This window comes from Equus asinus, chromosome 20 (assembly GCF_041296235.1).
Source record: "Equus asinus isolate D_3611 breed Donkey chromosome 20, EquAss-T2T_v2, whole genome shotgun sequence".
NCBI lineage: Eukaryota > Metazoa > Chordata > Mammalia > Perissodactyla > Equidae > Equus > Equus asinus.
Genome location: NC_091809.1, coordinates 108318973 through 108346632, shown reverse-complemented (window position 1 = coordinate 108346632; position 27660 = coordinate 108318973). Strand labels below are relative to the sequence as shown.

The 27660-nt window shown below is 41.8% G+C and overlaps 1 protein-coding gene across 4 annotated transcripts in view; it reads right to left on the bottom strand.

Moving 5' to 3' along the window:
* The window catches only part of BBOX1 (gamma-butyrobetaine hydroxylase 1), a 60284-nt gene extending 36686 nt beyond the window's left edge, over nucleotides 1–23598 (bottom strand). Inside the window, exons 1-4 of one of the 4 annotated variants that reach the window (XM_014831458.3) lie at nucleotides 23340–23554; nucleotides 22768–23039; nucleotides 14403–14656; nucleotides 13165–13279 (exon numbers count right to left, since the gene is read on the bottom strand). In XM_014831458.3, the coding sequence (XP_014686944.2) occupies nucleotides 13165–13279; nucleotides 14403–14621 (334 nt within the window). In that variant the 5' untranslated portion in view covers nucleotides 14622–14656; nucleotides 22768–23039; nucleotides 23340–23554. Of the gene's footprint in view, nucleotides 1–13164; nucleotides 13280–14402; nucleotides 14657–22767; nucleotides 23040–23186 lie in introns of all 4 variants that reach the window. The other 3 variants (XM_070491373.1, XM_014831460.3, XM_070491374.1) reach the window with 3 other exon arrangements.
* Between the last annotated feature and the right edge of the window lie 4062 nt (nucleotides 23599–27660).

The following is a 27660-nucleotide window of genomic DNA, read 5'->3' as shown; positions in this document are numbered from 1 at the left end:
CATCAGTAGATTTTCAGAAAACTAATGTGTTCTGTTTCCTAAACAAATCTTTGCTTACTTCCTAATGACTAGAGACTAGGAGCAACCCCTGGAACAAGAGATTGTGTCTGAGCATACTTTGTATTCTGAAAGATGGAAAAATCCATAAAACCTTTTCTCTTAAAGTGATAATCCCACCAAACCCAAAAGGTCTCCCTGAGAATGTGTAAAAGATGTTTTTAAACAAGTTTAAGTTGCTTGAAAAGAAGGAAACACACTTTCATTTTGGACTGCTAGGTACCGGGTATATTCTATATGCTCAGCCCCATGACGAGAGTGAAGATCTGTAGAGTTGGAGAAAATAAGAACACATGAAATGGTGAAGCGGAACTAAATGGCGGTGTGTGATGAATATTGAAAAAATAAGAGTTAACATTTATTGGGCACTTATGATTCCAGGCACTCTTCTGAGCACTTTATAGGGATTAATTCATGTAATCCTCACGACAACCCCATAACAGAGGTTCTATTATTGTTTCCATTTTATAGATGAGGAGACAGGCACAAGGGTCTCAGATAATTTGTGCAACATCACAGCTAATACATGTCACAGCTGGGACACCCACTAAAACAACTTGACTCCAGATTTTCAGAAAAAACATTGTATGTTGAAGGAAAACAAGCACCAAAGGATGTCAGGAAGGGAGATGATTATCTTAGACTTCCTTAGAGTTGGCAGGGCAAACAGAAGATTCAGTTTTCCCTCTGTCCTTGCTGTGACTCTCCCAGGTGACACCCTTGAAAAGTTTATAGAACACCCTCTTCATCACTCTCAACTACCCGGCACACATCTCCCTGTGAAGCAGCCCCTACTGTTTAAGAGGCTTCTTTCCTAAGTCCAGGACCAGGTGGCTTCTCTGGAGAATTCTACCAAACATTCAAAGAAGATTTAACACCCATCGTCCTCAAACTATTCCAAAAAATTTAAGAAGACAGAATGCTTCCTAACTCATTCTATGAGGCCAACATTACCCTGATACCAATACCAGGCAAGAACAGCACAAAGAAAGAAAATTACAGTCTAATATCGCTGATGAACACAGATACAAAAATCCTCAACAAAATACTAGCAAACAAAATACAGTAAAATATTAAAAGGATCATACATCATGATCAAGTGGGATTTATTCCAGGGACACAGGGATGGTTTAACAGCCACAAATCAATGTAATACATCAGATTAACAAAATGAGCAATAAAAATCACATGATCGTCTCAACAGATGCAGAGAAAGCATTTGACAAGATCCAATATCCATTTATGATAAAAACTCTAAATAAAATGGGCATAGAAGGAAAGCACCTCAACATAATAAAGACCATATTTGACAAACCCACAGCCAACGTCATACTCAATGGTGAAAAAATGAAAGCCATTCCTCTGAGAACAGGAAGAACAAAAGGGCGCCCACTCTCACCACTCCTACTCAACATAGTACTGGAGGTTTTGGCCAGAGCAATTAGGCAAGAAAAAGAAATAAAAGGAATCCAAATTGGAAAGGAAGAAATGAAACTCTTGCTGTTTCCAGATGACATGATTCTATATATAGAAACCTCAAAAGAATCCATCAGAAAACTATTAGAAATAATCAACAACTATAGCAAAGTTGCAGGGTACAAAATCAACGTACAAAAATCAGTTGCATTTTTATACACTAACAATGAACTAGGAGAAGGAGAAGTCAAGAATACAAATTTACAATCGCAATAAAAAGAGTAAAATACGTAGGAATAAACCTAACCAAAGAGGTGAAATAACTGTACACTGAAAACTCTAAGACATTATTGAAAGAAATTGCAGAAGACACAAAGAAAGAGCAAGATATTCCATGCTCATGGGTAGGAAGAATCAAGATAGATAAAATGTCCACACTACCTAAAGCAATCTACAGATTCAGTGCGATCCCAATCAGAATCCCAATGACATTCTTCACAGCAATAGGACAAAGAATCCTAAAATTTATGTGGAACAACAAAAGACCTCAAATAGCCAAAACAATCCTGAGAAAAAAGAACAAAGCTGGAGACATCACAATCCTTGACTTCAAAATATACTACAAGACTGTAGTAATCAAAATAGCATGGTACCGGCAGAAAAACAGACACACAGATCAATGGAACAGAAGTGAAAGCCCAGAAAGAAAACTACAAACAAAACAAAAAGACAACCCACCAAGTGGGAGAAAATATTTGCGAATCATATACCTGACTAGGGGTTAATTTCCAAAATATGTAAAGAACTCACACAACTCAACAACAAAAAAACAACCCAATCAAAAAATGGGGAGAGGATATGAACAGACATTTTTCCAAAGAAGATACCCAGATGGCCAACAGGCACATGAAAAGATGTTCAACATCACTAATTATTAAGGAGATGCAAATCAAAACTGCAATGAGATACCACCTTACACAGGTCACAATGGCTATAATTACCAAGACAAAAAATAACAAACATTGGAGAGGATGTGGAGAAAAGGGAAGCCTCACGCACTGCTAGTGGGAATGCAAACTGTTGCAGCCACCATGGAAAACAGCATAGAGATTTCTCAAAAAATTAAAAATAGAAATACCATATGATCTAGCTATCCCACTACTGGGTATTTACCCAAAGAACTTGAAATCAATAATCCAAAGAGATTTATGCACCTCAATGTTCACTACAGCATTATTCATAATAGTGAAGATGTGGAAGAAACCCAAGTGCCCTTCTACAGATGAATGGATAAAGAAGACGTGGTATATATATATATATATATATACATAATGGAATACTACTCACTCATAAAAAAGACAAAATCGTCCTATTTGCAACAACATGGATGGTCCTTGAAGGTATGATATTAGGTGAAATAAGCCAGACAGAGAAAGAGAAATACATGATTTCACTCACATGTGGAAGATAAACACATGGATAAAGAGAACGGATCATTGGTTACCAGAAGGGAAGTGGGCTGGAGGTGGGTGAAAGGGGGAAAAGGGCACATATGTACATTGAGAGATAAAAATTAGACTATTGGTGGTGAGCGCAATGCAGTCTATACAGAAACATAAATAATAACATACACCCAAAATTACACAATGTTATAAACCAATATGATCTCAATAAAATAATTGAAAAAAAAAAAGAGGGTTATATCTTAACCCTCCAGTTGTCACAAGCTTCTTCCTTATGCTGAGGCACAATCGACCTTTGTTACCTTTCTTTTAGGCCCAATTCTGTGCTCCAGAATCACACAGAATGTGGCAGTCTTGGAGACATGTGTAAAGACAGCTACTGTCCTAAGTTTTTCTTTCCAAGGCTGAATAGCCTCTTTCCTGCCCGTATTTTCTCAAGCCCTGCGCTGCCCTCTCTGCTCTCCTTCGGATGATGTGTTGAATTTGCTGATGCCCCAGAACAGCACTGGTGTCTTAATCAGACATAACGCTACAGGTGTGGTCTGGCCCACGCCTGCACGGTGGGTTTGCTACTACATTTTTATTCATGCAGCCCAAATCTAATTAATCTTTTTTGGCAGTCTCAACTCTGTTGACTCATATTAACTTTTCAGTCAACTGAAACGTGTAAGAATTGCCTGTCAGCCAAGCCTTCATTTCCGAAGCCGGTTCACTGAGACCGTATTAAGCACATATAGAGGTGAGGATGCAGGTCCAATTTGATAGGGACATTGTGTCAAAGTTAATAACTCGAGGTGTGAAGGTGACAGGTCTGGATTCACAACTGAATTCTGATACTTCCCCCCGCATGACCTTCAGAAAGTAGTACATTCTCTCAGCTGGGTTTCTTCATCTGGAAAATACAGGATGGAAACAACCTGCAGGCTTGTTGTGAAATTTAGATGAGATGATATCTGTCAAGAACTTAATGCGGCGCACCTGATTAAACCAGCACTTGAACCAGAGCAGCTGAGCGTGGCTGGAGGCAAACACAGCGTGACGAGCACCTTGTTGCACGCCCGCTAATCGCCAGTTAACTCCCACACTCCCCTTGCTGACTGGGTCTCACGCTCTGTCCTCAAACCTCCCACAGCTCCTTCTCCTACTCGTGCTCAGCTGACCACCTTGTTTCTTATTTCAGTGAAAAAATAGAAGGACTCAGAAGAGAACTGCCATACACTCCCACCACCGCACCTCCCAGCCTGCCTGTGTCCGTGTCCTTATCACCACTGACGTAGTGTAGATACATTTCTAACTTTATTGATCTCTTTCTCCACCAAAACATAAACTCCTCCGGGACACACTCTTTCTCTGTTTTGTTCAGCACTGTATCCCCAGCACTTAGAACAGTGCCTGGCACACAGCAGACACTCAGTAAGTATTTGCTGAATAAATTCATAGTGCATGGCGTATGCCCGGTAGATGATATCTGTTACTAATGTAGGTTATTTTCCTAGATTCCAACCGTTTAGCGGGGAAGACAGTCAAATACACAGAGACTGACTATTCAGGGCAGTAATTGCAGTGAGACAGAGAAAGGAGCCCACACAAATTGCTGTGACCACATAGGAGAGGGGAAGAATGAGAGAATGCTGTTTACTAGAGCAGATGCTCTTCAGTCAAACCTTGGCTCTGTTACTTCTTGTCTCTTTGATTTTGGACTGGTTACTTAATTCTATCAGCCTCACTTTCCTCATGTGTAAAATGGTTATAATAATAAATAGTGCTGCCTTTGTGATGTTGTTGCTAGGATTAAACAGAGCAATAAATATTCAGCACTGAGCTCAGTGCCTGGCAGAAAGCAATGCTTTAAAAAACATGAGGAAGGAAGGTTGGCGAAGGAGCAGCAGAGGAGCTGGAGGAGGAAGAGGCCAGTGCAGACAGAGAGCTGCTGGTGGACGTGTGAGATGTGGAGGGATTCTGGGTTGTTTTGATAACAGACACATGCCAGAAATTTCTCCCCACACTGGATGTGTAGTATGAGAGATAAAGAGGAGTTAAGGATGATCCTGCTGCCGGAGAGATGGACTTGCCATCGGCTAAGATGGGAAAGTGTGTGAAGCAGGACATCTAAGACCGTCCGCCTCCATCAGAGGGTTCATCTTTACTCTCCGGTTTTCCTCATTTTTCTTATTGCTTCAAGTAAATCATTTTATAAATCCTCTTTTAGGTTGTCCATTATACATTTTGCTTGATAATTTATTGTGGGCTAGAAACTTCCATCATGCCCTATTGAACTCAGAGCTCAGAGACTTCTTCCTCCTTGCAGGAGCACACTGATTTATTGCCCTTCTTGGGATTATCTGCTTTTATGTGGTCATGAGATTGGACCTCTCTGGGCTCTGGAGTGTTTTTCATCCAAGTGTCTAGCTTGTACCTGGAATCTAACATAGTGCTGGTGGCTGGTATTTTCACCTGTCGTGATCCTTAACTAACAAACTAAGAGGGAGGCCACTTGCACCCCGCTTTGCTGATCACCTCAGCTTCAGCAAGCATTTCTAAGTCACTGATTAGAATTCGCTTCATAGTTGACCAGGCTTGTCACTGCCTTCCTTAATTTTATTTAAAGGAAACCAGCTGCGAGGCAGGTAAAATTTTGGCCCAGACTTCAAACCAATGTCTGAATGACTAAAATCCTGTTCATGGCAGTAATTCACCTCTGTGCAACTCTCGTGTTTTCAGTCAGGAATATCACATGATTATTCTCCGTGTGAGGGGAGCTCGAGCATAAGCCAGGCTGTCGTCTCTTTCCTTCTGTCCTCACCACGTGCTCTTCACTGTGCCTCTGCTCCCATGTTCATGGCTCTCTAAATAGCAGGAAAAGGGAGAGGGGCAGGATCTGACAGGCTTTGAGCACCCCCAGAGGGCCAGGCACTGTGCTAAGCGTGGCGCTTACATTTTTCCATTTCTTCTTCCCCAAAGCTGAGAGGCACTGCCTCCTTTACATATGGAAAAAGTCAGGCTCAGATCATTTATGAAAAAGAGCCAGGTTCACAGAGCAGAGTCAAAGCCAGCTCTCCTTTCACAACACGATGCTGTGTCACAGGCGAGGAGCTTTCCGGACAGGCCGCACTCCTCCACTTTCTCTCCCAGCAAATTCCAACAAAATTTTTTTGCAAAAATGTATATGCATCCATCGTCATATCACAGTGTTACTAGTGAATTATGTCTATTTCCTGGGCTTACTTTCTTCCTTGTCTGTATTTTGTAGCTTGGCTTAGACAGAAATATAACTATAGGGTGGAATTATTGGTAAAGGGCTGCACTGGGATGTGAGTTGGACCTTGCAGGATGGATAGGAGAAGTTTGGCCAGACAGAGAGAATAGAATAAGTGATCTAAGAAAAGGCAGAGCTTGGACGAAAGTAGGAATCCGCCTGCTTGTGGAGGGGGCCCCAGACTGTGGGATGAGTGGGAAGCCCAGTGAAGACTTGGGCCATTGTCACTGTGCAGAGAGACACCAGAGCAAGGGGCAAGAGAGATGATGGTGAGCATCAGGAAGATTACCCCACAGAGTGTGCAAGCTGTGCGTGAACCGAGGCCATGCTATTTCAGCACTCTAGACGTGAGATGGTAAAAGGCTCCAACTAGGTTGTTGGCAAGAGGGACAACCTGTGCAATCTCTTCCCCCATAACCTGTCGAATACTGGTCTTCTCTGGGCAAACAGGCAAGGCACACGGAAGCTTGACAGCCAGTGGGAGACGAGGAGGAGGATTTCACTAATGGGACTCACTCTGCATATCTTTTTAAACTGACGTACTGTTTAAGAAGGTCAAGAAGCCGCTCAGAGCTGTTCTCTATATTTATTTACAACTACTCTCAAGGAGACCTTGTGAAATGAAGTGAGTTAATACGTCATGTGCGACATTGCTCTTCATCCAACATGGTCCTACTCAGGAAGGTAAGCAGATACTATCTTTATCGTGCACATAAAGAATTTGGGGGCATAGAAGGGTTATGTAAGTTACTCAAATCACAGACTTAGCAAAGCTTAGGGCCAAGAGCACTCTTACTTTCAGTGCTATACTGCTCTTCTGATTAAGAGAGAAGTTACAGATTGAGAAAAACACAGAATTTCAAGAAAAAGAATATATCAAGTTAGAGAATTCCTTGAATGGGGTAGAGTTTAAACATTATTTATGGAATTTGCTCAGCTGGAAATAAGGCAAATCAACAGAATGTATAAATAACAAAATCAAAATTTGTTTAAAAATAAATTTTTTTTTCTACAGGCTTATAAAAATTGTTTTTAATTAAAAATCATCAATGTTTTCCATGAGCCTATTTGAAAGTTTGGGACTGGAATTTAAAAGGAGAAATTTAAGTATGATGAAGACATTTACATGCCCAAAACTAAAGCTGTGTAGTTCTATGTTCGGCCATCTTGAAGAAGCCAAGCGGAACCAGAAGTGAAAAGTAATAATTTTTTAATCAGTTGTCCTCTTTTTTTGGCTGGTGAATCCCCTGATGTGTAGGCACTAACAAAAATCGCAGGCTAAATTTATAACTTATATGTAGGTTTGGTAAAAATGAAGCCAGCATATACAGCAATCCAACCTTACTTTTTGAAATGGCCACACTTTGGAATTTTCTAAATTTATAAATTCTAAATTTGCAGTCCAACTGCCAATGTTATAAAACTCACTCCTGGGCTGCAAGAAAAATAAGCCTAGTCTGTTAGAAATGGAAGTTTTTCACTCATTGAAGGAAGCTCTTTCTGCTTTTACCCCATTTGAAAAAAAAATAGAAAAGAAATAAATTTACTTTAGTGTAACTACAGAAAATTACTTTCCAAGAGTAAAACAAGTGAGTATATTTTCCCTAATTTTCGATGTGGCAAGTACACTGAAAAAAATATGAAAAGGCTACAATAATTCTTTTTTGAAGTAGATTTGCTTTAGGTTCTCAAAAATATACTCAGATTTTTTCAAGGCCTTTAAAGACACCAGCTTTTCAAAGTTCTGTTTAGCACTATCATTAGATGATGCTCTGTTACTTTGTTTGATGAAGTTGTTAAGTAATACAAATGATTTTTAAAAAAGAATATAATTAATGTCTCTTACCTAAGAGTTTTTTTAAAGTAACAGATGTAGTATACAGTCTTTTAAAAAAAATTTCTATAATGTATCCAGTCGTAAATTAGACTTATCTTTAATATTTTTCTTTGAGTATGTGGTTATAAGTTTACCAAGTACAATGCAGAAATTGAGTGGGGTAATAAATGATATGTAATTCAGAAAAGAGTAAGACACATCAGAAGACATCAACATGGCACAGAAGAAAAATGAAGCAAAAAACACATTCATAAACTCACAGGCATTTAAGATACCTGCATTCATTTCATAGAAACCCTAAAGACATTTCTCTGAAAGCGAACAGGTCCGTTTCACATACGATAGGCAAAACAGAACAGAGGCTTGCTTCTGAAACACATGGAGACTGTGAGCTTTTCTCCCACCTGTGCATCAGAGTGGGAGCCTGGCTGAGCTCAGGGAAGGAATCTTTACTGTGTGTTTCCTGGGAAGGGAAAACATTTGGGTACATGATGTGGCAGCTTGACTGCCCTGCCCCAGCTGTTTCGACGGAGCTGTTCTGAAGCCATTTGACCTGGCAGCCCTGATACAGCTGGGACGTTCTAAGGCAGCATGAAAAAAACAACAAACTCCCGGCCCAATTTATAATGACCAATTAATCAGTGAAACAAACCCCCTCACTCCATCCCTGACCTGCACTGCAGACTCCCACCTCTGGGAGTTCAAGAATGGGTGAGGGATGGGGCAAGGCTTAGCGACAGGGGTGAAATATCGCGTGGGAGTTAGGCATATTGACTGTGTACATTACTTGCTAATTAAAAAAAAAAAACAGTAATTTTTGCTTTTTGACAAATCTCTGTAAAAACGGCCTCTGTGCCAAACTGGTTCTGTTCTGTGCCCCATAACAAAATCTTCATCTTCAAGTAAACATATGGCCCTCTGCAAGAAAAGGGGAGCTCTATTTTTTCTTGCCATGTGTAGGATACAGAGACTTAGCTGGCCCTGACAGTCACTGGGTCACAAGAGTTTTCGCTCCCTCTTGTGATATGTTCCTTTTGAAACAAAGGAGGGGGTATAGCCATGGACGGAAGTGTGGTATATCTGATTAGCAGACGTGAAGACTTGCTCTGCTATAAGGGGGGCATATCGAAGTGAGAGGAGATGTTCTTTTCTGACTGTGTGATGTTCTCAGTCCCTGGATTGTTGAGAAAACTGAGCTGACTGCTTCCATGGAAAAAAGGTTTTCTTCAAATTACAACCTTTTAAACCTCAATTTGCAATAACAAATATTACTAAAGTCAGAGAATAATATACAAATATGTCAGTACCAATTCAAAGAGAGAGAGAGGAAGACAAGCATCCATTCTGATATTGAGTGTTAATAAAAAGAACAATATTTAGGTTCACATATATAGGATCATATTGTGTACTGATTTTTCTCCCATTTTTCTCCTATTAATTATATTATGGAAATTTTGCACCTTGAAGTTAGTCACAAAAATGAGTGTATAATTATATCAATTTCACATCAAATGGAAGTTAAAATACAATTCCATTAAAAAATCTTTATATTTCCAATGTTTTATTAAAGTCTTCGATTTTTATCTTTATGTTGGAAATGTTCACATGCTAGTCTTTAACAGTCGAGTTTTAGGTTGGTAGATATTAGAGAACAGGGCTAGTAACTTTGTGTCCTACAGATCAATATACATTTCTCTTGAAGACAACTTCTACCCCCATCTTCTTTGCTACTTCCCTAGTTTAAGCTCTTAGTGTCTGTTGCAGGACCATTTCTAGGCTACGCTATGGTCACCCTGCTCCCAGCCACTCTCCACGCCAGCCAGTCCATCCAACACAGATGACCATGACCAAGACCTTTCCACAACACAGAGCCAATCACTTCACTCTCTTTTGTAAAATAAATACAAACCAAGAACCAAAGGGGTGCACTGGAGGAGGGGAGAATGCAATAAGAGAAAAACGAAACTAAGGAGACATTCACACATTTGTAGGCATTTGAGAAATTATACGCATTTGTTCAAAATCAGAAAGACACACTTTGAAAATGTAAAATGCATTCTAAAAAAAATAAAGCAATCTTCTTAAATGCATAATGATCTTGCACTCATTCCCCTGGCCTTAGAGCCTCAGCCTGGGAACTATGGGCAGGACCATCCCTGAGCTCCATGTAAGGGAAGCTTCCTGGCCTGAGCGCGTAGGCCTGAGCCTCTGAGTGGGGCACGTCAGCCACTTCCCGGTTTGTCCCCCTCCTTCTTCTCTGTTGCCTAGCCATTTTAACCTCACCAGTGTTAAACCACCTGCAGCTTCCCAAAGCCCCCTGCTATTTTAGACTGCTATGACTTTCTACCAGCGTTTCTCTCTGTCAAGAGTTTCCTTACTTTCTATCTTTGCCTGACAAACTGATTCTTCAAAACCCAGCTCAAGCATTACCTCCCTTCTAAGGACCATTTCCTTGTTTCCTCAGACTCCTTCCTCCACGTTATAATTAACCTTCTAGGCAGGCTTTAATAGACTTAAACTAATGTAGTGTGCTTATTTGTTTTCATGGCTAATGTCCCGTCCTAGACTTGATAAATCCTTGAGGACAGAATCCATGTCTTTCTTTTTTTTTAAAGATTTTATTTTTTTCCCTTTTTCTCCCCAAAGCCCCCCCGGTACATAGTTGTGTATTCTTCGTTGTGGGTCCTTCTAGTTGTGGCACGTGGGACGCTGCCTCAGCGTGGCTTGATGAGCAGTGCCATGTCCGCGCCCAGGACTCGAACCGACGAAACACTGGGCCGCCTGCAGTGGAGCGCTCGAACTTAACCACTCGGCCACGGGGCCAGCCCCATCTATGTCTTTCTTTAACTTGGTATTTTCTTACAGTTTCCAGCACAAAATGGGTGCTCACTATATGTGCAACTGAATAGAAATTTATGAGGGAATGATTAATGCCCATGTCTTCCTTCCAGCTGTGACCATCCTGTGACAAGAGTTTTTTCTGGTTGATTACCCTTTGTCCTTTCATTTCTGAGTTCAACATCTGGTGCCAAGCAAAGATCCAGGGAAAGTGGCCTGCATCTTGACATCAGGCTTTAAAAGGCTTTCCTTTCTCTCAGGAAAGAGCAGATGAGGAAGCATTGCCACTGAGGACTAAAAACAAAATCCTTTCACAAATGTAACTGAGCTTGTTTACATATCCTGGAGAATAAATGTTTGAAAATATGCAATGGCAGTGAAAGAAGGTATCAAATTCCACAGGCAAACAGCCAGAGAAACAATATTCCAAAAGTGGCCCATTAATCTCTTCTTTAACCCACCAACTGCACAGCTTGAGAATATATTTTAAAAATCTGATCTTGTTTTAAACCACTAAAATATTTTCCAGCGTCTAAATAGCAGCCAGTTCTCCTCATGTTATTCATGCTTGCAGCCTGGGAGTGTGACCAGTTTTTTCCACTACTTAACTGAGTGTAGTATCATTTCCATTTTGCTACTGCCTGATAGTACTGAGAAACGTAAGCTATAAAACTGTGCTCGTCAAGAAATGTTAATGGAGAGAGGTGGCCATATCCTTTTACAATGCTTAAAAGCTTAAGCTGTAATACTAAAAACCTGGTTTTTATTCCCTGAAATAATGAAAAGAAGAAATTGAAGGAAATTAAAGTAAAATCCAACAGGATTACAAAATTAGAGCAGAGTTAAGGAAAAATATTTTGAGGACCAGGAGAAATCTAAAATAAATAAAAAATACATTTGTGATACTGCTCTATGACCCAGACAATTGCCACTCAGCCACATAATTGGAGACTCCTTTAAGAATCTAGCAATGCGCTCACTGGGGGAAGGCAGGGAAAACATCTCCCCTGGATACCCACCTGGATCCCGCCAGTTAGCTGGCGAGATAAAGAGGAAAATGGATTCCAGTGGTTTAGACAGAAAGCACTGGGGCAAAACCGTGTCAGCTATCAGAATGGTGAGAGTAAGAGAATGGTTCTTGGCGAGACTGACCTATGCTTGGACAGGAAGGGGACAATATCATATTCTATTGACAGCTGTAGGACACACTGAACCTGTGTGGTTCAAGCTGATTAAACAGTAACATCTCCACACCCAGTAAACTGCTGTATGTCTAGCATTTAAAACGGTGGAGAGTTACTACACATGTTTGAGAATTTCAGATTTGAAAGAAGCAAGGCAAATCTCTATCTTGGTGTATGACCCAGAATTCCCAGGAGAGGTTTTACAAAATTCAACAAGGCTGGTCAGTTGCTCAAATGGACAGTGGTCCAGTATGTCTGGTTCAGGGAAACTTGCCTTGTTAGTGTGATTGTAGAAGTCAGGATTCGAGCAAATAAGTAAGAACCGTCATGTTTTTTAGAATCTACATTTGACCCAGCTAATCTTATGTTACAAATCTTCAAACTGCACAGGGAGAGAATTAATACTTTCCACTTCTCCCCAGCACCTCTGCTTGAGCTCTGTTATCGTGTGTCTCCTAAAGGTGATATTTAAAAAATAACTTTCTACTTCTATTGAGTAGTCATTTTTATTTTGTCTCTCAGCTCAAGAATTAAACTCTTCTTTTCCCGCTGAATCCATGTATTGCAGATTTTATGAACATTTTAGAGGTCTCTGGTTCCCTAGAGATTCATATAAACTCTCCCCAAGCAAATGTGCTTGTGTGCACACACACACACGCACACACACACTCATGCACTCTCAATGCTGTGTATATCATTTCATGGGGTTCAGGGATCACATAATTTTATCTGTGGATACCAGGTTAGGAATTCCTGCCTATTGATTCGGTGTTGTTCTGGGCTTAGATAAAATCATTAAGAAGGGCCAGTCTGCCTCTGGTTCAACCTAATTTTTGCAGTGAACGCTTATGGAGTATCTGCCAAGTGCCAGGTTTCATTTCAGAGGACAAGGATATATGTTTGATGGGCTTATTTCTTTCTCTCTCTTTAGAATGTCTAGAACTGCTCTGTATTTCTTTTCATCTCCACTCAAATGATCGGTCCTGGTAAATCATTAAACATTACACATAAATTACAATATTTTAACCAAAGCACAAGGGTTTGAATTTGCTTCTGAGCAAATTTCTTACCATATGTTTTAAAAGACATTGAAGACCATAACTGCAAAGTTACCTGGCAAAAACAATTCTCTTTGGAGATTTTCTCTGGCTTGCCGGGAAAAGCATCTTTTCTTCAGCCAATCAGCTTCAAATTCACTGTAATGCTCATTTGGCCACGTGATATGCACCTTATAATACAGAAAGTGAATATCATCCGTATGCATATTATACTTTCACACTTCAGTTCTCGACCGTTGCTGCTTCTGAATGTGGTTTAAAATAATCAGGGAATCCAATTAGCCCCTGCGTTTGTTTCCCCCCTTATGTACACACAGGTGTCGAATAACTTTTTGGACAAGAAGGAAACTGAAAGCCAAGAGGATCCATCTGAGGTCTGAGGCCCCTTATATTTCACACAAGAAAGAAAATCTGACTAGATCTGAAATTCCTATTCTAGGTCCTTAAAACCTGATGTCCCCATACTTTCTGTGATGACTTGGAGTTAGCCATCAATTAAGACTCCTGACAGGAGTATCAGAAATAGTAATGATGATGATAAGGCGGATAATAATAATAAAAACAACACCATTTTGAGTGTATACTGCATAACAAGCCCTAAAAACATGACTGATTTAGTCCTCACACAGCTCTGGGGAGAAGGCACACCTAATGCTCACACTTTGCAGGTGAGGAATGGAGGAGTGAATACCTCTTCCTGGGGCACACAGCCTGCAAGCAGTCCCTGGGCGTAAAGTCCTCAAGTTGAGACAAAGACAAGAGTGGGGAGAGGATGGCCTTGCTCTTCTGATAACTACCCTAGCAAATTCAGAAGAAAGTAACACAGGGCAGAGGGCACATCTGGTTGTGGTTTTGAGAGTCACACTTTTTGAGGGCTCGCCGTCCGCCAGGCACCATGTTAAACCACGTTGTACCCACAGGATCTCGCTGACTCCTCACATCATCCCTTTGAACAAGTTCTGTTAGTAGTTCTACTTGACAGATGAGTGAACGGAGGCCCAGAGCATTCCTTTTATTATAGAAATAGTTTGATGGTGTCTCCAGGGCTGCCACTCAGTGAAGGAATGTTGAACAACACTGTATATTTTATTAAAAATAGTGGTAATAATAATAAAAATAGTAATAATAATAGCAGAAGTGTCCATCTACTGAGCATGCTTACTTTGCACCAAGTACTATATACACATGGTTATGTATACAATCAAATGAAAAATCATCATTATTTAAGTTATTGGACACCAGCCCCTATATTTGACTTTGGAGAGGAGGGAGAGATTCTTTAGAGAGCCTTACCTTTTTTCTGTCAAACTTCAAGGCTTTGATACCAATATTCACATCCAGAGCTTCCACGAGAAGCTTGCGCGCTTTCGCAGAGTCCAGGTAGCAGTCCGGGCACTGGCAGTTGTCTCTCAGCCACACGGCGGGGTAGAGAGACTCCCCGCCATCGTCCCAGAGGACTTGCATCAGGTGAGCCCCGTCCAGCACCTCTGCCTTCTGGATGGCACAGTGCATGTTTCTGGTCCTCGCAGGTAAATCTTGTCCGCTACCTGCCACGACAAGCCAGTGTTAAGAGAGTCTTAGGCAGACGGGCCTGACCTTGACCTCTCAGAGTGGGAACCATTCACTTGGACTCTGGCCTCTGCTATTTGCTGAGCGGCCACTTTGCGTCTGATTTATCAGCGCGGGGACCTTTGCTCTGGGGAGAGTATTTCCAAGGCTGTAAACAGCAACACAGCGACTGAGAGTCAATAAGAAATGTGCTGCATCAGGCTCCAGACCCATGGAATTCCTCGTCTTTCTCAAAGAAAGTTTAGATAATAAGTTCAGACCGATGACAGAAGCACTTCCATAATCATGCTTGGGTGAAAGCTCTGGAATTTCTTAAGGGAGAAAAATGCTCCACAATTGGAAGTCTGACAATCGCACCTGTGCTGTTTTAGCTGGGGCCGGATTGCGCATGCGTGTTGAGAAGAAAGGGCTCCCCTCCCACAGTGGCCCTGTTCCGACGCGGGGATGCTAACGCGGTTTGCTCGGTTCAGAGGTCCTGCGGTCCCGGGCACTGCGCTCTGCTGGTCCGCCCTGCGCCGCTTCACTGCGCAGCACACCTGCTCCGCGCGGCATAACCGTACCTGCGCTCCGAAGGGAACCCGGCCGGCTCCTCCTCCCAGCTTTTCCGTTTTCATAGAGTGCCTTGATATTTCAGTTAGCTTACTCTAAGCCTTTCCTGAGTGCTTTTATGAACTTCACTTTACTTGCGAATAGGTGACTTTTTATTAAGAAATCCACGAAATGTGAGGACATGCTATATTTATAGGACAGGAGATCAAGTGTAAGAGAGGCCCCAAAGTGTTGGGACCAGGCACCTCGGTGTGGATTCCGATTCCACTAATGGCTGTCAGTTTGACCTTCAGAAATCGTGTCAAGGTTGTAAATCTTACTTTCTTCCTATATTATTTTCCAGGGCTCTGAACTTATATGGAAGAAGCAGAACTTCTTAACTTCTTCCATAAGATGATCAGCTCATAATTAATAGAAGGTGACATGTGACAACGGAAACAAGACCTCATTGTGTTGGGGTGAAGGGGAGGCAGGCATGCATGCACGTGCACGCCCCCCCCCCCCCCCCCCCCACACACACACGCACAGTGACTGCTGACAAATTCCTTCTTGGTACCCGGCCCCGCGATCAATGTGCAGGGTTCAGTGACGAGCAAGACGAAACAGCTCCCCATCTTTCTTGAACTTACAGATGGGAAGACTTTATACTTCGCTACAGTAACTTGAAAAAATACTTTACACAACATTAAACAGCTTTTCGGTGATTGTTTTGCATAAACTTGCTCAAATCATTAGCTTGGATGATTGGAGTCAGGGTGTGAAGCCGAGTTAAGACAAAAAAGACGGCTTTCTCCTTTTAGCTCAACCACACTAGAGGTATCTACTGATGAAAGGAGAAATACAATTCCCTGGGCCTCATGCTTATTTCTATTTGGGAACTCCTATCCTTTTTAAAAATAATTTATATAGCAATGGGGGAGCGCTATTACCTAAAAAATATCACCCAAAATGTCATTTTGTTCAAAGCTGGGGTTCAGCTCCAGGATGCAAGTAGGCGCCCTCGGGCAGGGCGCAGGTCAGGCTGTCTGCGAGGGGGACGCTCAGCCCTCCTGATAGGAGAGGGGCAGCTGCCCGGGTTTCTCCGATCGTAGTTTCAAAGGACAGTCATGGGTGTGGTACGTGGGGGATGATATAACCAGGTCCCTAAATAGCATATGATGCACAAGGCCTAAGAGGAGAAAGGCAGCACATTTTTATCTCAGTCAGAGGTTGGCAAGCATTTTCTGTAAAAGGGCAGGTTGTACCTATTTTAGGCTTTGCAAGCTACACACAGGCCCTGTCACATACTCTTGTTTTATTTTTTTTAACCTTATAAGAATGTAAAAACTATCCTCACCTTCTGGCTCCACGAAAGCAGGCTATGAGCCATGCCTAGTCCCTCGGCAGTAGCTTGCCTGTCCTGGATCAAGTTGTCTAAGGCATGCTGTGTGACAGTGGAACACAATCATACCTAAATACAGAAGAGTGGTCTCCTATTCCTCCACATGTGTGAGCTTATCGCTGAAACACATGCTAAGGAGCTTCTGTGCCTGCTGCCCTGGAGGCCACAGAGATCATGATGAAGTTCCAGACCTCAGCAAAAGCGAGGTAATTGTGAAAGTGAACCAAGAATAAGGCTGGGCACAAACTGCCTTGGTAGCTGCCCGAGAGACTCCAGGGACCGCCTTAGAGAAGATGGCTATTTGAAGAAGTCTTAAAGGATGTGATCAATGCTGCTGAGTGCATATCTATCCATCTTATTTTCCTTCCTCGCTAATACAACATTGACTTCTTCAGAGCAATCACGTGACTAGTAAACAGCTATATCTCCCAGCTTTACTTGTAGCTGAGATTAGGATGTGATATAATTCTGGTGAGTGAAATATATTTGGAAGTTGCTGGATGGGGAAATTTTTGAAAAGGAGATAGTCTTAGCTGCCACATGATATTTTGCCTTTTCTTTTCTGCCTGCTTGGTAAAGTAGAGGTGGTCCTGGTGATGGAGCAGTCATTTTGCAACCATGAGGCAACAAGCAGAAGGATAAACTCTAAAAGAAGCCAGGCCTCCCCGTGGTTCCATGAAATCACACTGCCAGTATTGGACAGTTGTGTCGGGACGTTTTTACATGAGAAGAGTAAGCCCCTTATCTAAACCTCTATTTGCCAGCTCATCTGGATACAGACAGGTTGGATCACAAGAAGAAGAGGTTGTGAAAGGTCATTCCAAGGAGAGGGGGCAAAATGAGCCAAGTAACTAAGCTTTGAATGCATGGAGTTTGAATGATAGAAAATATTTGGTTTGGCTGGAGCAAAAGGCTATGGGGGAGAAGACTGAGAGAGAAATTAAAAGGCATGTTGAGACCAGATCGGGAGCACCCTGCATAGCAAGATAAGGAGTTAGACTTTGCTTTGTTATAAATGGGATACTTTTAATTTTTATTTTATGAAGGAGATTAAAAAGAAAGATGATACTGACAGTGTGTATGGGCTATGGGAAGCAGGTAAAAGGACTACAATTAGAGACACTGTTTGGAGTTTTTTGTAGCAATCTAGTTGAGAAGAACAGTGGGAGTGGAAGTGTAGAGGGAAAGGTGGGAGGATGGGGTGAGTGAGCAATGCTGCAAAGACGGATCTGAAATGTCCCTCAGTTTGTGTCCTCATGAGAAATTTCTGTTACCTTCGGCTCCTTTGTTAAAGCCAGTTTTGTGAAAGAGAATGCCTTTGCTCCCTGTTTTTACAGAAAACCAATTATTTTATGAGATTGCTTAAAAAGAGCAATTACTATAATCTATTAAAAATGGTCAGGAAATGCCATTCGGAATGCAGTTGCTCATGTGAAGCCCCCTGTGGGAATGTGGACGTGTTCCCCAGGCGTGCAGTTCAACCAAGTTTTCTTCTTAGTACGAGGCTATGCTTTTTCAGTGGGTGGCAGGCAGACATAGGAATCAGGAAGATTCTGGTGTTATAGCAAATAAGTATCAGTGTGGATGATGGACAGCCCACAGGCAAAACAGAAGCGGAAAAAATTATATACACTGTATCCCATTTTGTTTATCTTGTTATTCTTGCTGGTACTTGACTTGATCTATTTATAAACTGATGCATTATTCACTTGCCAAAACTACTTGCCAAGAATCACAGGCAAAAGATGCCTCAAAATATCAACACACACTAAATAGACATATGAAGCTCGAAAGCTTGTCTTTGTTATGCTGAGAACACATCTACCTTTTAAAATACATTTCACATATTGGTCCTGGCCTGATTTTTCAAATCAATACGGGATGATTTATCCCACAGTGCTAGTCCTTCGCTCATTGTGGACATAATCCTGTGTCCCCTTCGTTCTCTCTCTGCCCTAAGTCTGCTCAGTGTTCTGACTGCTCTTCCTAAGATGTGAGCTCTGGATACTGCACATTTCAGAACACATGGTTACCTTCCAGTTTACAAGTAACTTTCAAAATGTGGGCTCGGAATTATACAAGATACCATAGATATAATATTTCTGGGATTAAAAAAACAGAAAAATGAGCACCTTATATGAGGGAAGAGTAAAGAATATCTAGAAGGTTTTTGATTTTCAATTTTCTTTTTTTACCTTGAGAGTTTGGAAGAATAGTCGTACCTACTTGTGGGATCTTATGAAATAGCAACTGGTCTGGTTCTAAAATCAGAACATTGGTCTTAATTACATTGATGGTAAGGTTACAGTAATAGAAATAATAGTAGAAGAGGTAGTGATAGTAAGAGCTTACATCTACCTAATGCCTTCTTCATGCCACTCACTGTTCTAACTGCCTCAGACACAGTGACTCACTGAATCTTCATTATAACCCAATGAAAAATCTACTGCAATTACCCAAACAAGCAGCAGAAGAAAGAGGCTAGGGAAGGTCAGCATACAGATGATAGGAGGATCCATCTTAAGTTCTGCAAGGGAGCAGGACAATGAAGAAAAAAGAAATCCTTCTCATTTATTTTTATCATCAAATTCCGTATGTGTAGATGTATATTCTAAACTCAACTCATTTTCAATAATGTGTTCTTTAACGGGGTTGAAACTGTTTTGGTTGAGAGAAGTTTTATAAATCTTGATATTTGATGCATTGATTCTTAATTGATCAAACAACTGATACATTGTTTGATGGGTGCGTTTCCACCACTGTAAACACTGTTCCTGTACTTCACGATGGCGCTGTGCCTATGTCCCACTTTCTGTTGAAGTGGCCACACCTACGGACGTCTACACCAACAAACACTAATTACCTTCCAACCTGCCATTTTAAGCTTTCCATCTCTCTCTTTTTTTCCCTTCCTCTACCTTGCAGATTTGAACTGAAGATGGAAAAGTACGTTTCCAGCTATTAAGGCAACCCAACTCCTGTTCCCAACCTGCCTGGCCAAATGGATATCTTGAGGAAGGTGTTCCAAGACAGGTGGTGATGTCAGGACCTGGCCCATGGGAGGCTGCCCCAGGCCGCTGAGAGAGTGTGGAAGAACTGGAAAGCCTGGGTGCTGCTGAAGTTAAACTGTCTGGGTGTCTATGAGGGAAGCTGGCGGCTTGTTTCTACTCTTCACAATCCCTTTCTCAGCTTTATGACAAATGTGAATGGAATCCAAACCAAACCACGGAGAAACAGGATAAGAGCTTCCCTCTTCAACTTTTCTTGGTTTATTTAAAGCTCTATTGGGGCAAATGTGATAAAAATTACAAAAGAAAAATATCAAGGATCATTAGTATTTGAAAGCAAATTCTTTCTGAAAATTTATAGGCTTGTACATGAGTGTGATTTGTTAAATGTGTTTTCCGATTTAGCCCGCCTGACTGGTTAAAATTGAGTCCTGTTGAAGTGTCATAGCCATTCCGTTATTTGATAAACTATAGTGCTTCTCTGAAAAAAAGAAAAAAAGAAAAAGAAAAAATAAATACTCCTGGCCATCTATATGTACACACATTGTCAGTGGGAACTTTTTGCTTAATTAAAAAGCACATGTAAATGAAAATGTTTATTTACTTTACACTAATTATTTGGCTTCTCCTTAGTCACAAGTATAACTTAGTTTATGAAATATCAGATTGCTTTTGGTGGGAGGGGGTAGTTTTGCCTGTCCTGAAAAGCAGACCCTGGATTCGGGGGAATTCCTGTCTAATGGGATCAATTTCTTTTAATTTAATCCTGTGACTTGATGTGTGTGTGTCTGTGTGTGTGTGTGTGTTTCCTTCCTAGGTCACTCACCGTCCTTCTCCCCCTCGGAGTTATGGAAGTTTGCGTAGAACTCCTGTTTGGCACAACTAAATCGTTTGTTTTAGAATTATTCTGCTTCAGTGGTGAATGTAGTTTGGTTTTTGTCTTTTTAAAAATTTTATACATTCAAGTTTTGTCAGCTGGTTTCTTCAGCACTGTTTGGAAAATCAAGAAAGTTGCTCTGAAAGTTAAGTTTACGCATTGATCTTGGAAATGAGAAGAACTCAGAACTAGAACTCTCAGAGCTAGGCAGAAATGAACTGCAATATCCCTGGGTTCAGTGCACTCACCTGGTGTGCAAGGAAAATGGAAGCTGCAAGATGGTGGAGTGACCTGGCCAAAGCCCACACTGCTGGGTAGTGGGGGAGGCTGCCCCAAACCTATGTCTGCCAGTTCAGTGCACACATATAAAGTGAATATTTTCTAGTTCTAACAAAAGAGAGTACAAAAATTCCTCAAATGCTAATTACAATAAATTTGAATTATAGGTTTTGGGTGACATTCTTAGAAATTTGATGTAGAGACTTCATAGTTACTATATATTAAAATTGATAGAGATTAATACTATACACCTGAGAAGGCTTAGTCATCTACTGGATTACTCATCCTTCAAAATGAAAGGCTGTCATTTCTTAACTCTTTTTTGTAATGGAAGACAAGAATAGAGTGGACTTATGTTATAAAACAGCAGCACCTGTTGATTTCTGTCTTCTTTTCCTAGGTAAGCCATCAGATCTGCCTCATACAGCAGGATTCTCTACTGCGTTTGACCTCTTGCTTCTAGGTGGCAGGATGAGAAAATAATCAAAATGCAAGAAACATGCAAATTTTGTAGTATGTGTGCGAGGTCTATGTATAAAACCACTTATTTGGCACTTGTGATGTCCTAGCCACTCTGCTCGTGCTTTCTATTGTGCTAATTATATTTAATCTTCCAGAAAACCCTATGAGACTGATGCCATCACTTCCATTTTCCAGATTATCTTGAGCCTGGAGAGGTGAAGTAACTGACTTGAAAGCAGAGAAAACAGGCATCTTGTCCAGAATATAGTACTACGTCCTGAGAATCTACGGCTGAATAATTTTCTATGCAATAATTTCAGTTTACCAAAAATGTGCTATTAAAATAGCAGCTAAATCTCAAGATTGTTGGTAGTTAGTTGACTTCACCATCTGACGTTTCATCGTCGGAGGGAGAGGACAAGAAGAAGTTTTCCAGACATTACACCATAAGGGCTTAAAAAAATTACTATTCTTTTCTATTTCAACTTTTAAATCATAAAGCTCAATTAATTTCCACTTGGTATGGTAGGGTTGGCCAGACTGTATTTGTAGTGTCTCAACTTTAATATCGTTTGAATACATACGCACTCTACTCATTACCCTTGCAACCCAAGGATCTTCAACTTAGAGGTTTTTCTTTTTTTTTTTAACTTGATTTAATAAGGGGCTGTGCTACTTAATAATTCATGAATATATTCTCATGTGAACAATGAATTCTATAAAACCATTTAAAAAACAGTCTAATCTCTTGAATAGTTTCCCCATCCTGTCTGCTATCTCGTTTAAAGTATCACATTTTGTCAAATACTTTCTTCCTAAATTATAAAAGGGAAAACTTGACTTCACTCCGATGGAATTGCCACATTCAGATTGGAACTCAAATGATCAAGGCATTTGTTTACTGAGGTGAGGCAGAGTACTGGGCCTAGATTTTAAGATTTCTAAATCTTCGAACCAGAACTTATATTCATCATGAGAAATCCTACATTTTTAACAAAATCAATTCAAAACACCTGTCATATCTCTTCCTGCGCTACATTCAGGGAGCAGAACAATTAAAGGGTGTGCATGGCCTTAACGGACCAGTATTCTGGTCAGTTCTGAAGGAGCCTGGTCCTTTCAGTTTGGGGCTAAACCAAGGGCCAGGGTGTATTGGATTGGGTTGTGGATTATTCAGGGAATATTTCCAGAAGCCAGCCAGAACCCTCCTCCCCCACCACCCAGGCTGCTTCTTAGACAATATCCTCTCTGTCTTCCCTGTATGCTTTCTGGATCAGCTTAGGGACTACCAAGTAATTTGACTACTAGACTAAGCCAAACATAATTGGGGAAGGGAAGCTGCCAAGAAGGAATCAGATCCACTGCATTCCAAAATCAGGCCTATTCCACAAGCCTGATGGGCCAACCCCTTCGCAGCCCACATGGCTGTAAGACACATGTGCCTGGGTTTCCAATTGGATGCTCCCACCACCCCAATCCAGAGACTGGAATCCACAAGCTCGTCAAATAAGGGAAAGTTGAGATCCGTCATACCTGTTCTCAGATGTGCTTTAGGCGCCGAACCACGCAAAATAGACCAAGGAAAGAAAATGGCTTTGATCCTAAATGTCCTTTGGGGAGGCAGCCTCCTGGTGCCCGTCACATCCCAGATCCATCTGCCCCCGTTTCCCTAAGTAGTGCTAGTACTTGGAAGCCTTTCTTTCTGCTCCTGGCAGCTCTGCTGCAGCCCTGCCCCCAGACACAGCTGAGGTTTGCAAATGAGGAAGGATGTCCCAATCTGAAGGTGTAGCCACTCCTGAAGGGAGCTTGGAGGTTAAAAAAAAAGAAGAAAGAAAGTAAAGAAAAGTAAAGAGCTTTTATGGCCCAGAGGAGAAGCAGTTAGGAAGAGAAAAAACTTTTAAGTACTACAAGTGCCTGGAGCCACGAAACCCCATGACTCTGCAAAGCTTTACCTTAGTGCAGACTCTTTCCTGGTAGAAGGAGCAGCAGTTCTGCTTGTCTCCTCTCCTGTCCCTGAGCCAGCAGCAGCAGCAGAAGCAAGGGCAGGGGCTCTCCCTCTCCCGTCCCACTGTTCACAGCCACAGCTCTTTTACTGCAAAACTCACTTGGAGAAAACGCATTGAGATGAGCGTTTAACAGGCATGACCTACTGGCTCCCACCGGAGCAGAGCTGAGGTGGTAACTTCTTGCCCGTAGAATATTCTGTATGAGCCTCTTTGGCAGGAGCTTGCCTAGTTGTCAGGGGCTGGTAGGAAGGTTGGGATGGGGCCCCTGGGTGCGATGCCCTCCTTTCTCTGCAGCTTTGGCCGGAGTGAACGGAAGCTGCGAGAGAGTATGGGGCTTTTCTGAAGGCATCGGCTTGCCCAGTCACTTGACCCACAACACACAGCCCTCAGGGTGACAAAAGGGAAAGGCCAGGGTGGGCCGTGTGCCAGGGCCCGGGAGCCTGGCTGCCGGGCATTCCCCCGGGGAGTGCCCAGTGCAGGGGCAGGGCTGGTGCATGAGTCTCGAATCCTCATTCCTAACAGGGTCCAGATCCTCCTAAAAGAAAGTCTGCGGGTGGCAACTAAAACCCAGGAAAGAAACTCATGGGCCCCCTGGCCTCCTCCCACCCACACCAGCCTTCCCAGGAAGACACTGAAGTGGCCTCTGCCTGCAGCTTGTTGGTTCTTGTCCCCAGGACTCTCACAGCTGTGAGGCTCTGAGGTTGGAGCAGAGGAGCTAAGGCAGAGAGAGAGATGCAAGACAGTTCTTGCCTGGACAGCTCCCCCTTCCAGACCTGCAGCGGGCCCACCCTCCGTGAGGCCCGTCAGCTCCTTTCAAGGTTAAGTTTAAACCACATCCCTTCACCTGTGGTCCCCTCCTCTATCTTCCACCTTCCTCCCCCCAAGTCCCCAGGTCAAATTACTGACACCCAGCATCCAGTGACAATAACAGCCGGTTTTGTTTCCCATGCGTGGGGACGGGTGTGTGTATGCAGGATGCCCTCATAAATGTTTCAGGCATTTTAAACCCCCAGTAACTGGGGTTATAGGTATGCCAGAAGCAGTCAGTTATTTCTATTTAAGACATTCAGAGAACATAGCAGCAGTACACTCAACTAATTTTTATTTCACACTTTGTGCTTTAGTAACAATTACTGGAACACCTTAGGCAAATTCCGCTCCAATTTCAAGAAAGTTGTTGAAAACAATGTATTGCATGTATGTGGTTTCTAATAGAAGAGTGAAACAAAACAAAACAAGAACAACAAACAAAGCTGTCAATAGTTGAAGCTTAAAAACCTGCACATAAAGAATTGATTCCCACATTGAAAACAAACAAGCAGCAGACACACAAATCCTGCTCTTGACTGTAAGTAGCCTCTTGAAGACTCTGGGCTCTCTGCCATCCGTTAACCCTTCCCAGGCTTTGGTGTGCTATGGCACTCTGCCTCTCAGGGCACTGTCCTGGAAGCAGCAAATGACAGTGATATTCTGGACTCCAGGTGCAGCCAAGGAGACCATCGAGGTTCGTGAACCACAGAAGGCATCGGTACCAGAGCCAGAAAAGTTGATGCCCTGACCATGTGTTTCTTTTTTTGGATTAAAAAAAAGTTTATTCTTAAAATTAATTCCGTGTTAAGTAAAGCTGATGTGTTAGACATTAGAAACACATTGAAACTCAGCTTTCATTTTAAAAAGAAATAAATGATGCCCTCTTTCGTGGTGAACATGCACTCATGAAAGATGCCCTGGATTACCCGAGAGACTTCTTCAGTGTGGTCCAGGCAGCAGATCTGATGAAGACCGAGCAAGATCTCGCTCTAAGGCGTGAAGTTGGGTGGCGTTTCCAGAGGAGGGTGCCACTGGAGCCTGGTGACTCCAGGGACAGTCTATTTATATAGTATGTTTAGCATATGGTGATGCTCAGGGGGTCGTCCTGGGCTTAAGAATGTATTTAGATGGAAGGATTATTTACCTTCAGTGAAATCTAGTACCTATGGAAAGATCTGCTGCTTACACCATTTCCTATTTTGAAGAAGGAAAAATAGTAGGATTTACAAACGACAGTCGATAGATAGTTGTACTCTTTTTGTTTAGATTTTGGTAATTTCACAAAGGTTTATAGAATACACAGAAAAGTGTTTTAATGATGTTAAAAAGACTACAATTTATATATACCACTATATTAAGAAGAAAACCAAAATGGCCCATAATCCCTCTGCTCTCTTATTATTGTGAAAAATATAGAAAGATATTAAATGAAAAGTAAGTCTTTCTCCTCCCTCTTTTGAATTCTTTTTCCCAAAGGTAATTACTGTTAGTAATTTTTGGGGGCCTAAACTGAAGTATTTACTAGATATATGTGCAATCCAGTGGTGTGTTGGTATGCACTGAACAACAAGCTCTCTGTGCCCACGTGTTTCAAATTCTCAGGTAAATAATGAAAGTGCCATTATTACCCATGGTGGCTGGACCCGTGAGCAAAGGGCAAGCCTGGTCCAGAATTTGCAAAAGCATTCAGTGGGTATAGAAAGAGCACCTGTCTTGAGTGGGAAGCTGGCCTGAGTCCTTCCCATAGCAAACACTGTGACAATAAAGAAATATGAGTAATCACTTTGCTAACAAAAATCAGTAGCCAAGCTCTGAATTTTTAGTCATTTGGTCTCCAAGAACTTAGTCATTTCTGAGTAAATAATAAGCTGTCAATAAATGGTAATTATTAATATTACTTTACTTGGGCTGAAAAGAGAGGTGGTAATATAGCCAATTTTACCTTGAAAATAATTTGTTTCAAACATTTAATATTTAAACTATTATGTCTCTTCTTGGTGGAACATGCACTCCCTGAGGGCTCTGGAGCTTCTGCGTTCTGGGCCTTTCTTAGAACAAGCAGTAGAGGCCCCCACCCTGAGCCCTGCATTTTAGGGGCTCCACTCTGGCCATCTGCCATCTGTACCACCCCATGGGTGATTTATCTATGGGACCAAGGCACCCCCCGGAGCCTGCACCATCCCTCCATTCTGGATGATGCTCCACGAGCCCAGACCCTGAAATTTCAGACCTGCAAAGACTTGTATCTGCTTCTAGGGTGTGTGCATGTCCTCTTCCCTTCCTCCAAGACACTGAGGTTGTACTGCATCCCTGGTTTGTACAACCCTAGGCCCAAGAGGTGGTCCAGGGGCAGCTCTACATGTGTGTGTGATGTGTAGATATGTGAAGCTTAGAGGTGTCTTCTGGACTGTTCACGGGTCTCCCTCCCAGTGCAGGATGAAGCATGGATGGCATGAGAAGTGGAGAGAGCTGTGGACCTCAGGCTACAGGCTGGGGGCTGCAGTCCAGGGACTGGTTCTCCCTTCCCTGCTGAATTCTGGCGTGGAACAACAAGGAATCTGGGAATTCTAAATTCAGACTTGCCTTCTAGGTCATCGTGAAATATATTTTTCAAGGTTGGGGGATAGAACATATTTTATTCAACAGTCTGGTTGTTATAAGCAGTGGTGTGCTAGTAAATGTTTAACAAGAGGCTCTCTGAAAAAACAACAACAACTGTCCAATTTATAGCTTTTGCCGTTTGCTGTGGTGTGAACGCTCCTGCTGTGGGTAAATTTCAAGCTACTAGTGCAACATTAGTGATTGTGAATTTGGGCAGAGATGCATATGCTTGGCTTTCCTGAGCTGACAACAGCTGGATCCAGCACACTGCTGTTTATAATTTTAAATCTTTAGATGTGATATAGGGGCCTCAATTTATACTCTCATTCTTGGCCCCCTCTAATGTTAATGATGTACATAGAAAAGTGCATAGAAAAGTGCTGGTATGTAATAGACCCTTAATAATACTTCTTGAATAAAAGGCCCTATTTGTTGCATGACTTTAGGCAAGCGATTCATCTAGAAATTAATCTGTACTTTATGGAGTTCTTGACCAAATGATACAGTTCATGTGAAAGCTAGAGCACAGTTCTTGGCGTCTTATATACAATCAATAAATGTTGTTGAAAGAATGGATAACAGACAGTCAATAAATTTTAGCATCTTTTTTATTATCATATTTGGGAAAAATTCAAGTTCTTAGTTTAAGCCATTCTTAGGTATTTGTACTTTTCTGCAGTTGTCTCCAGGTCAAGACAAATGCCCATTTCTTTTAACATTTTTCCTGGAGGACCCTTGGTGATAGACATCTCATTTTTGTTCAGTTCCCAAGGGAACAGTGCTCACACAATGTTACTCCTTTTAGAAAGTCTGGTAAAATTCCATTTGGCTGCAAATCTGTTATCTGAGCCTAGGAGAGGAAAGGCTGCGTTTCATGCTCCAACTTTGGTTTCAGCTGTATTTTATATCCTGGGAGAGTGGAGACAAAAAGGGCTTTGAATTAATACTTGCTATTTAGCCATTCCATATGTTGCCCTCAGTGAGGAATGCATTGAGTTTTCAAGAAGAA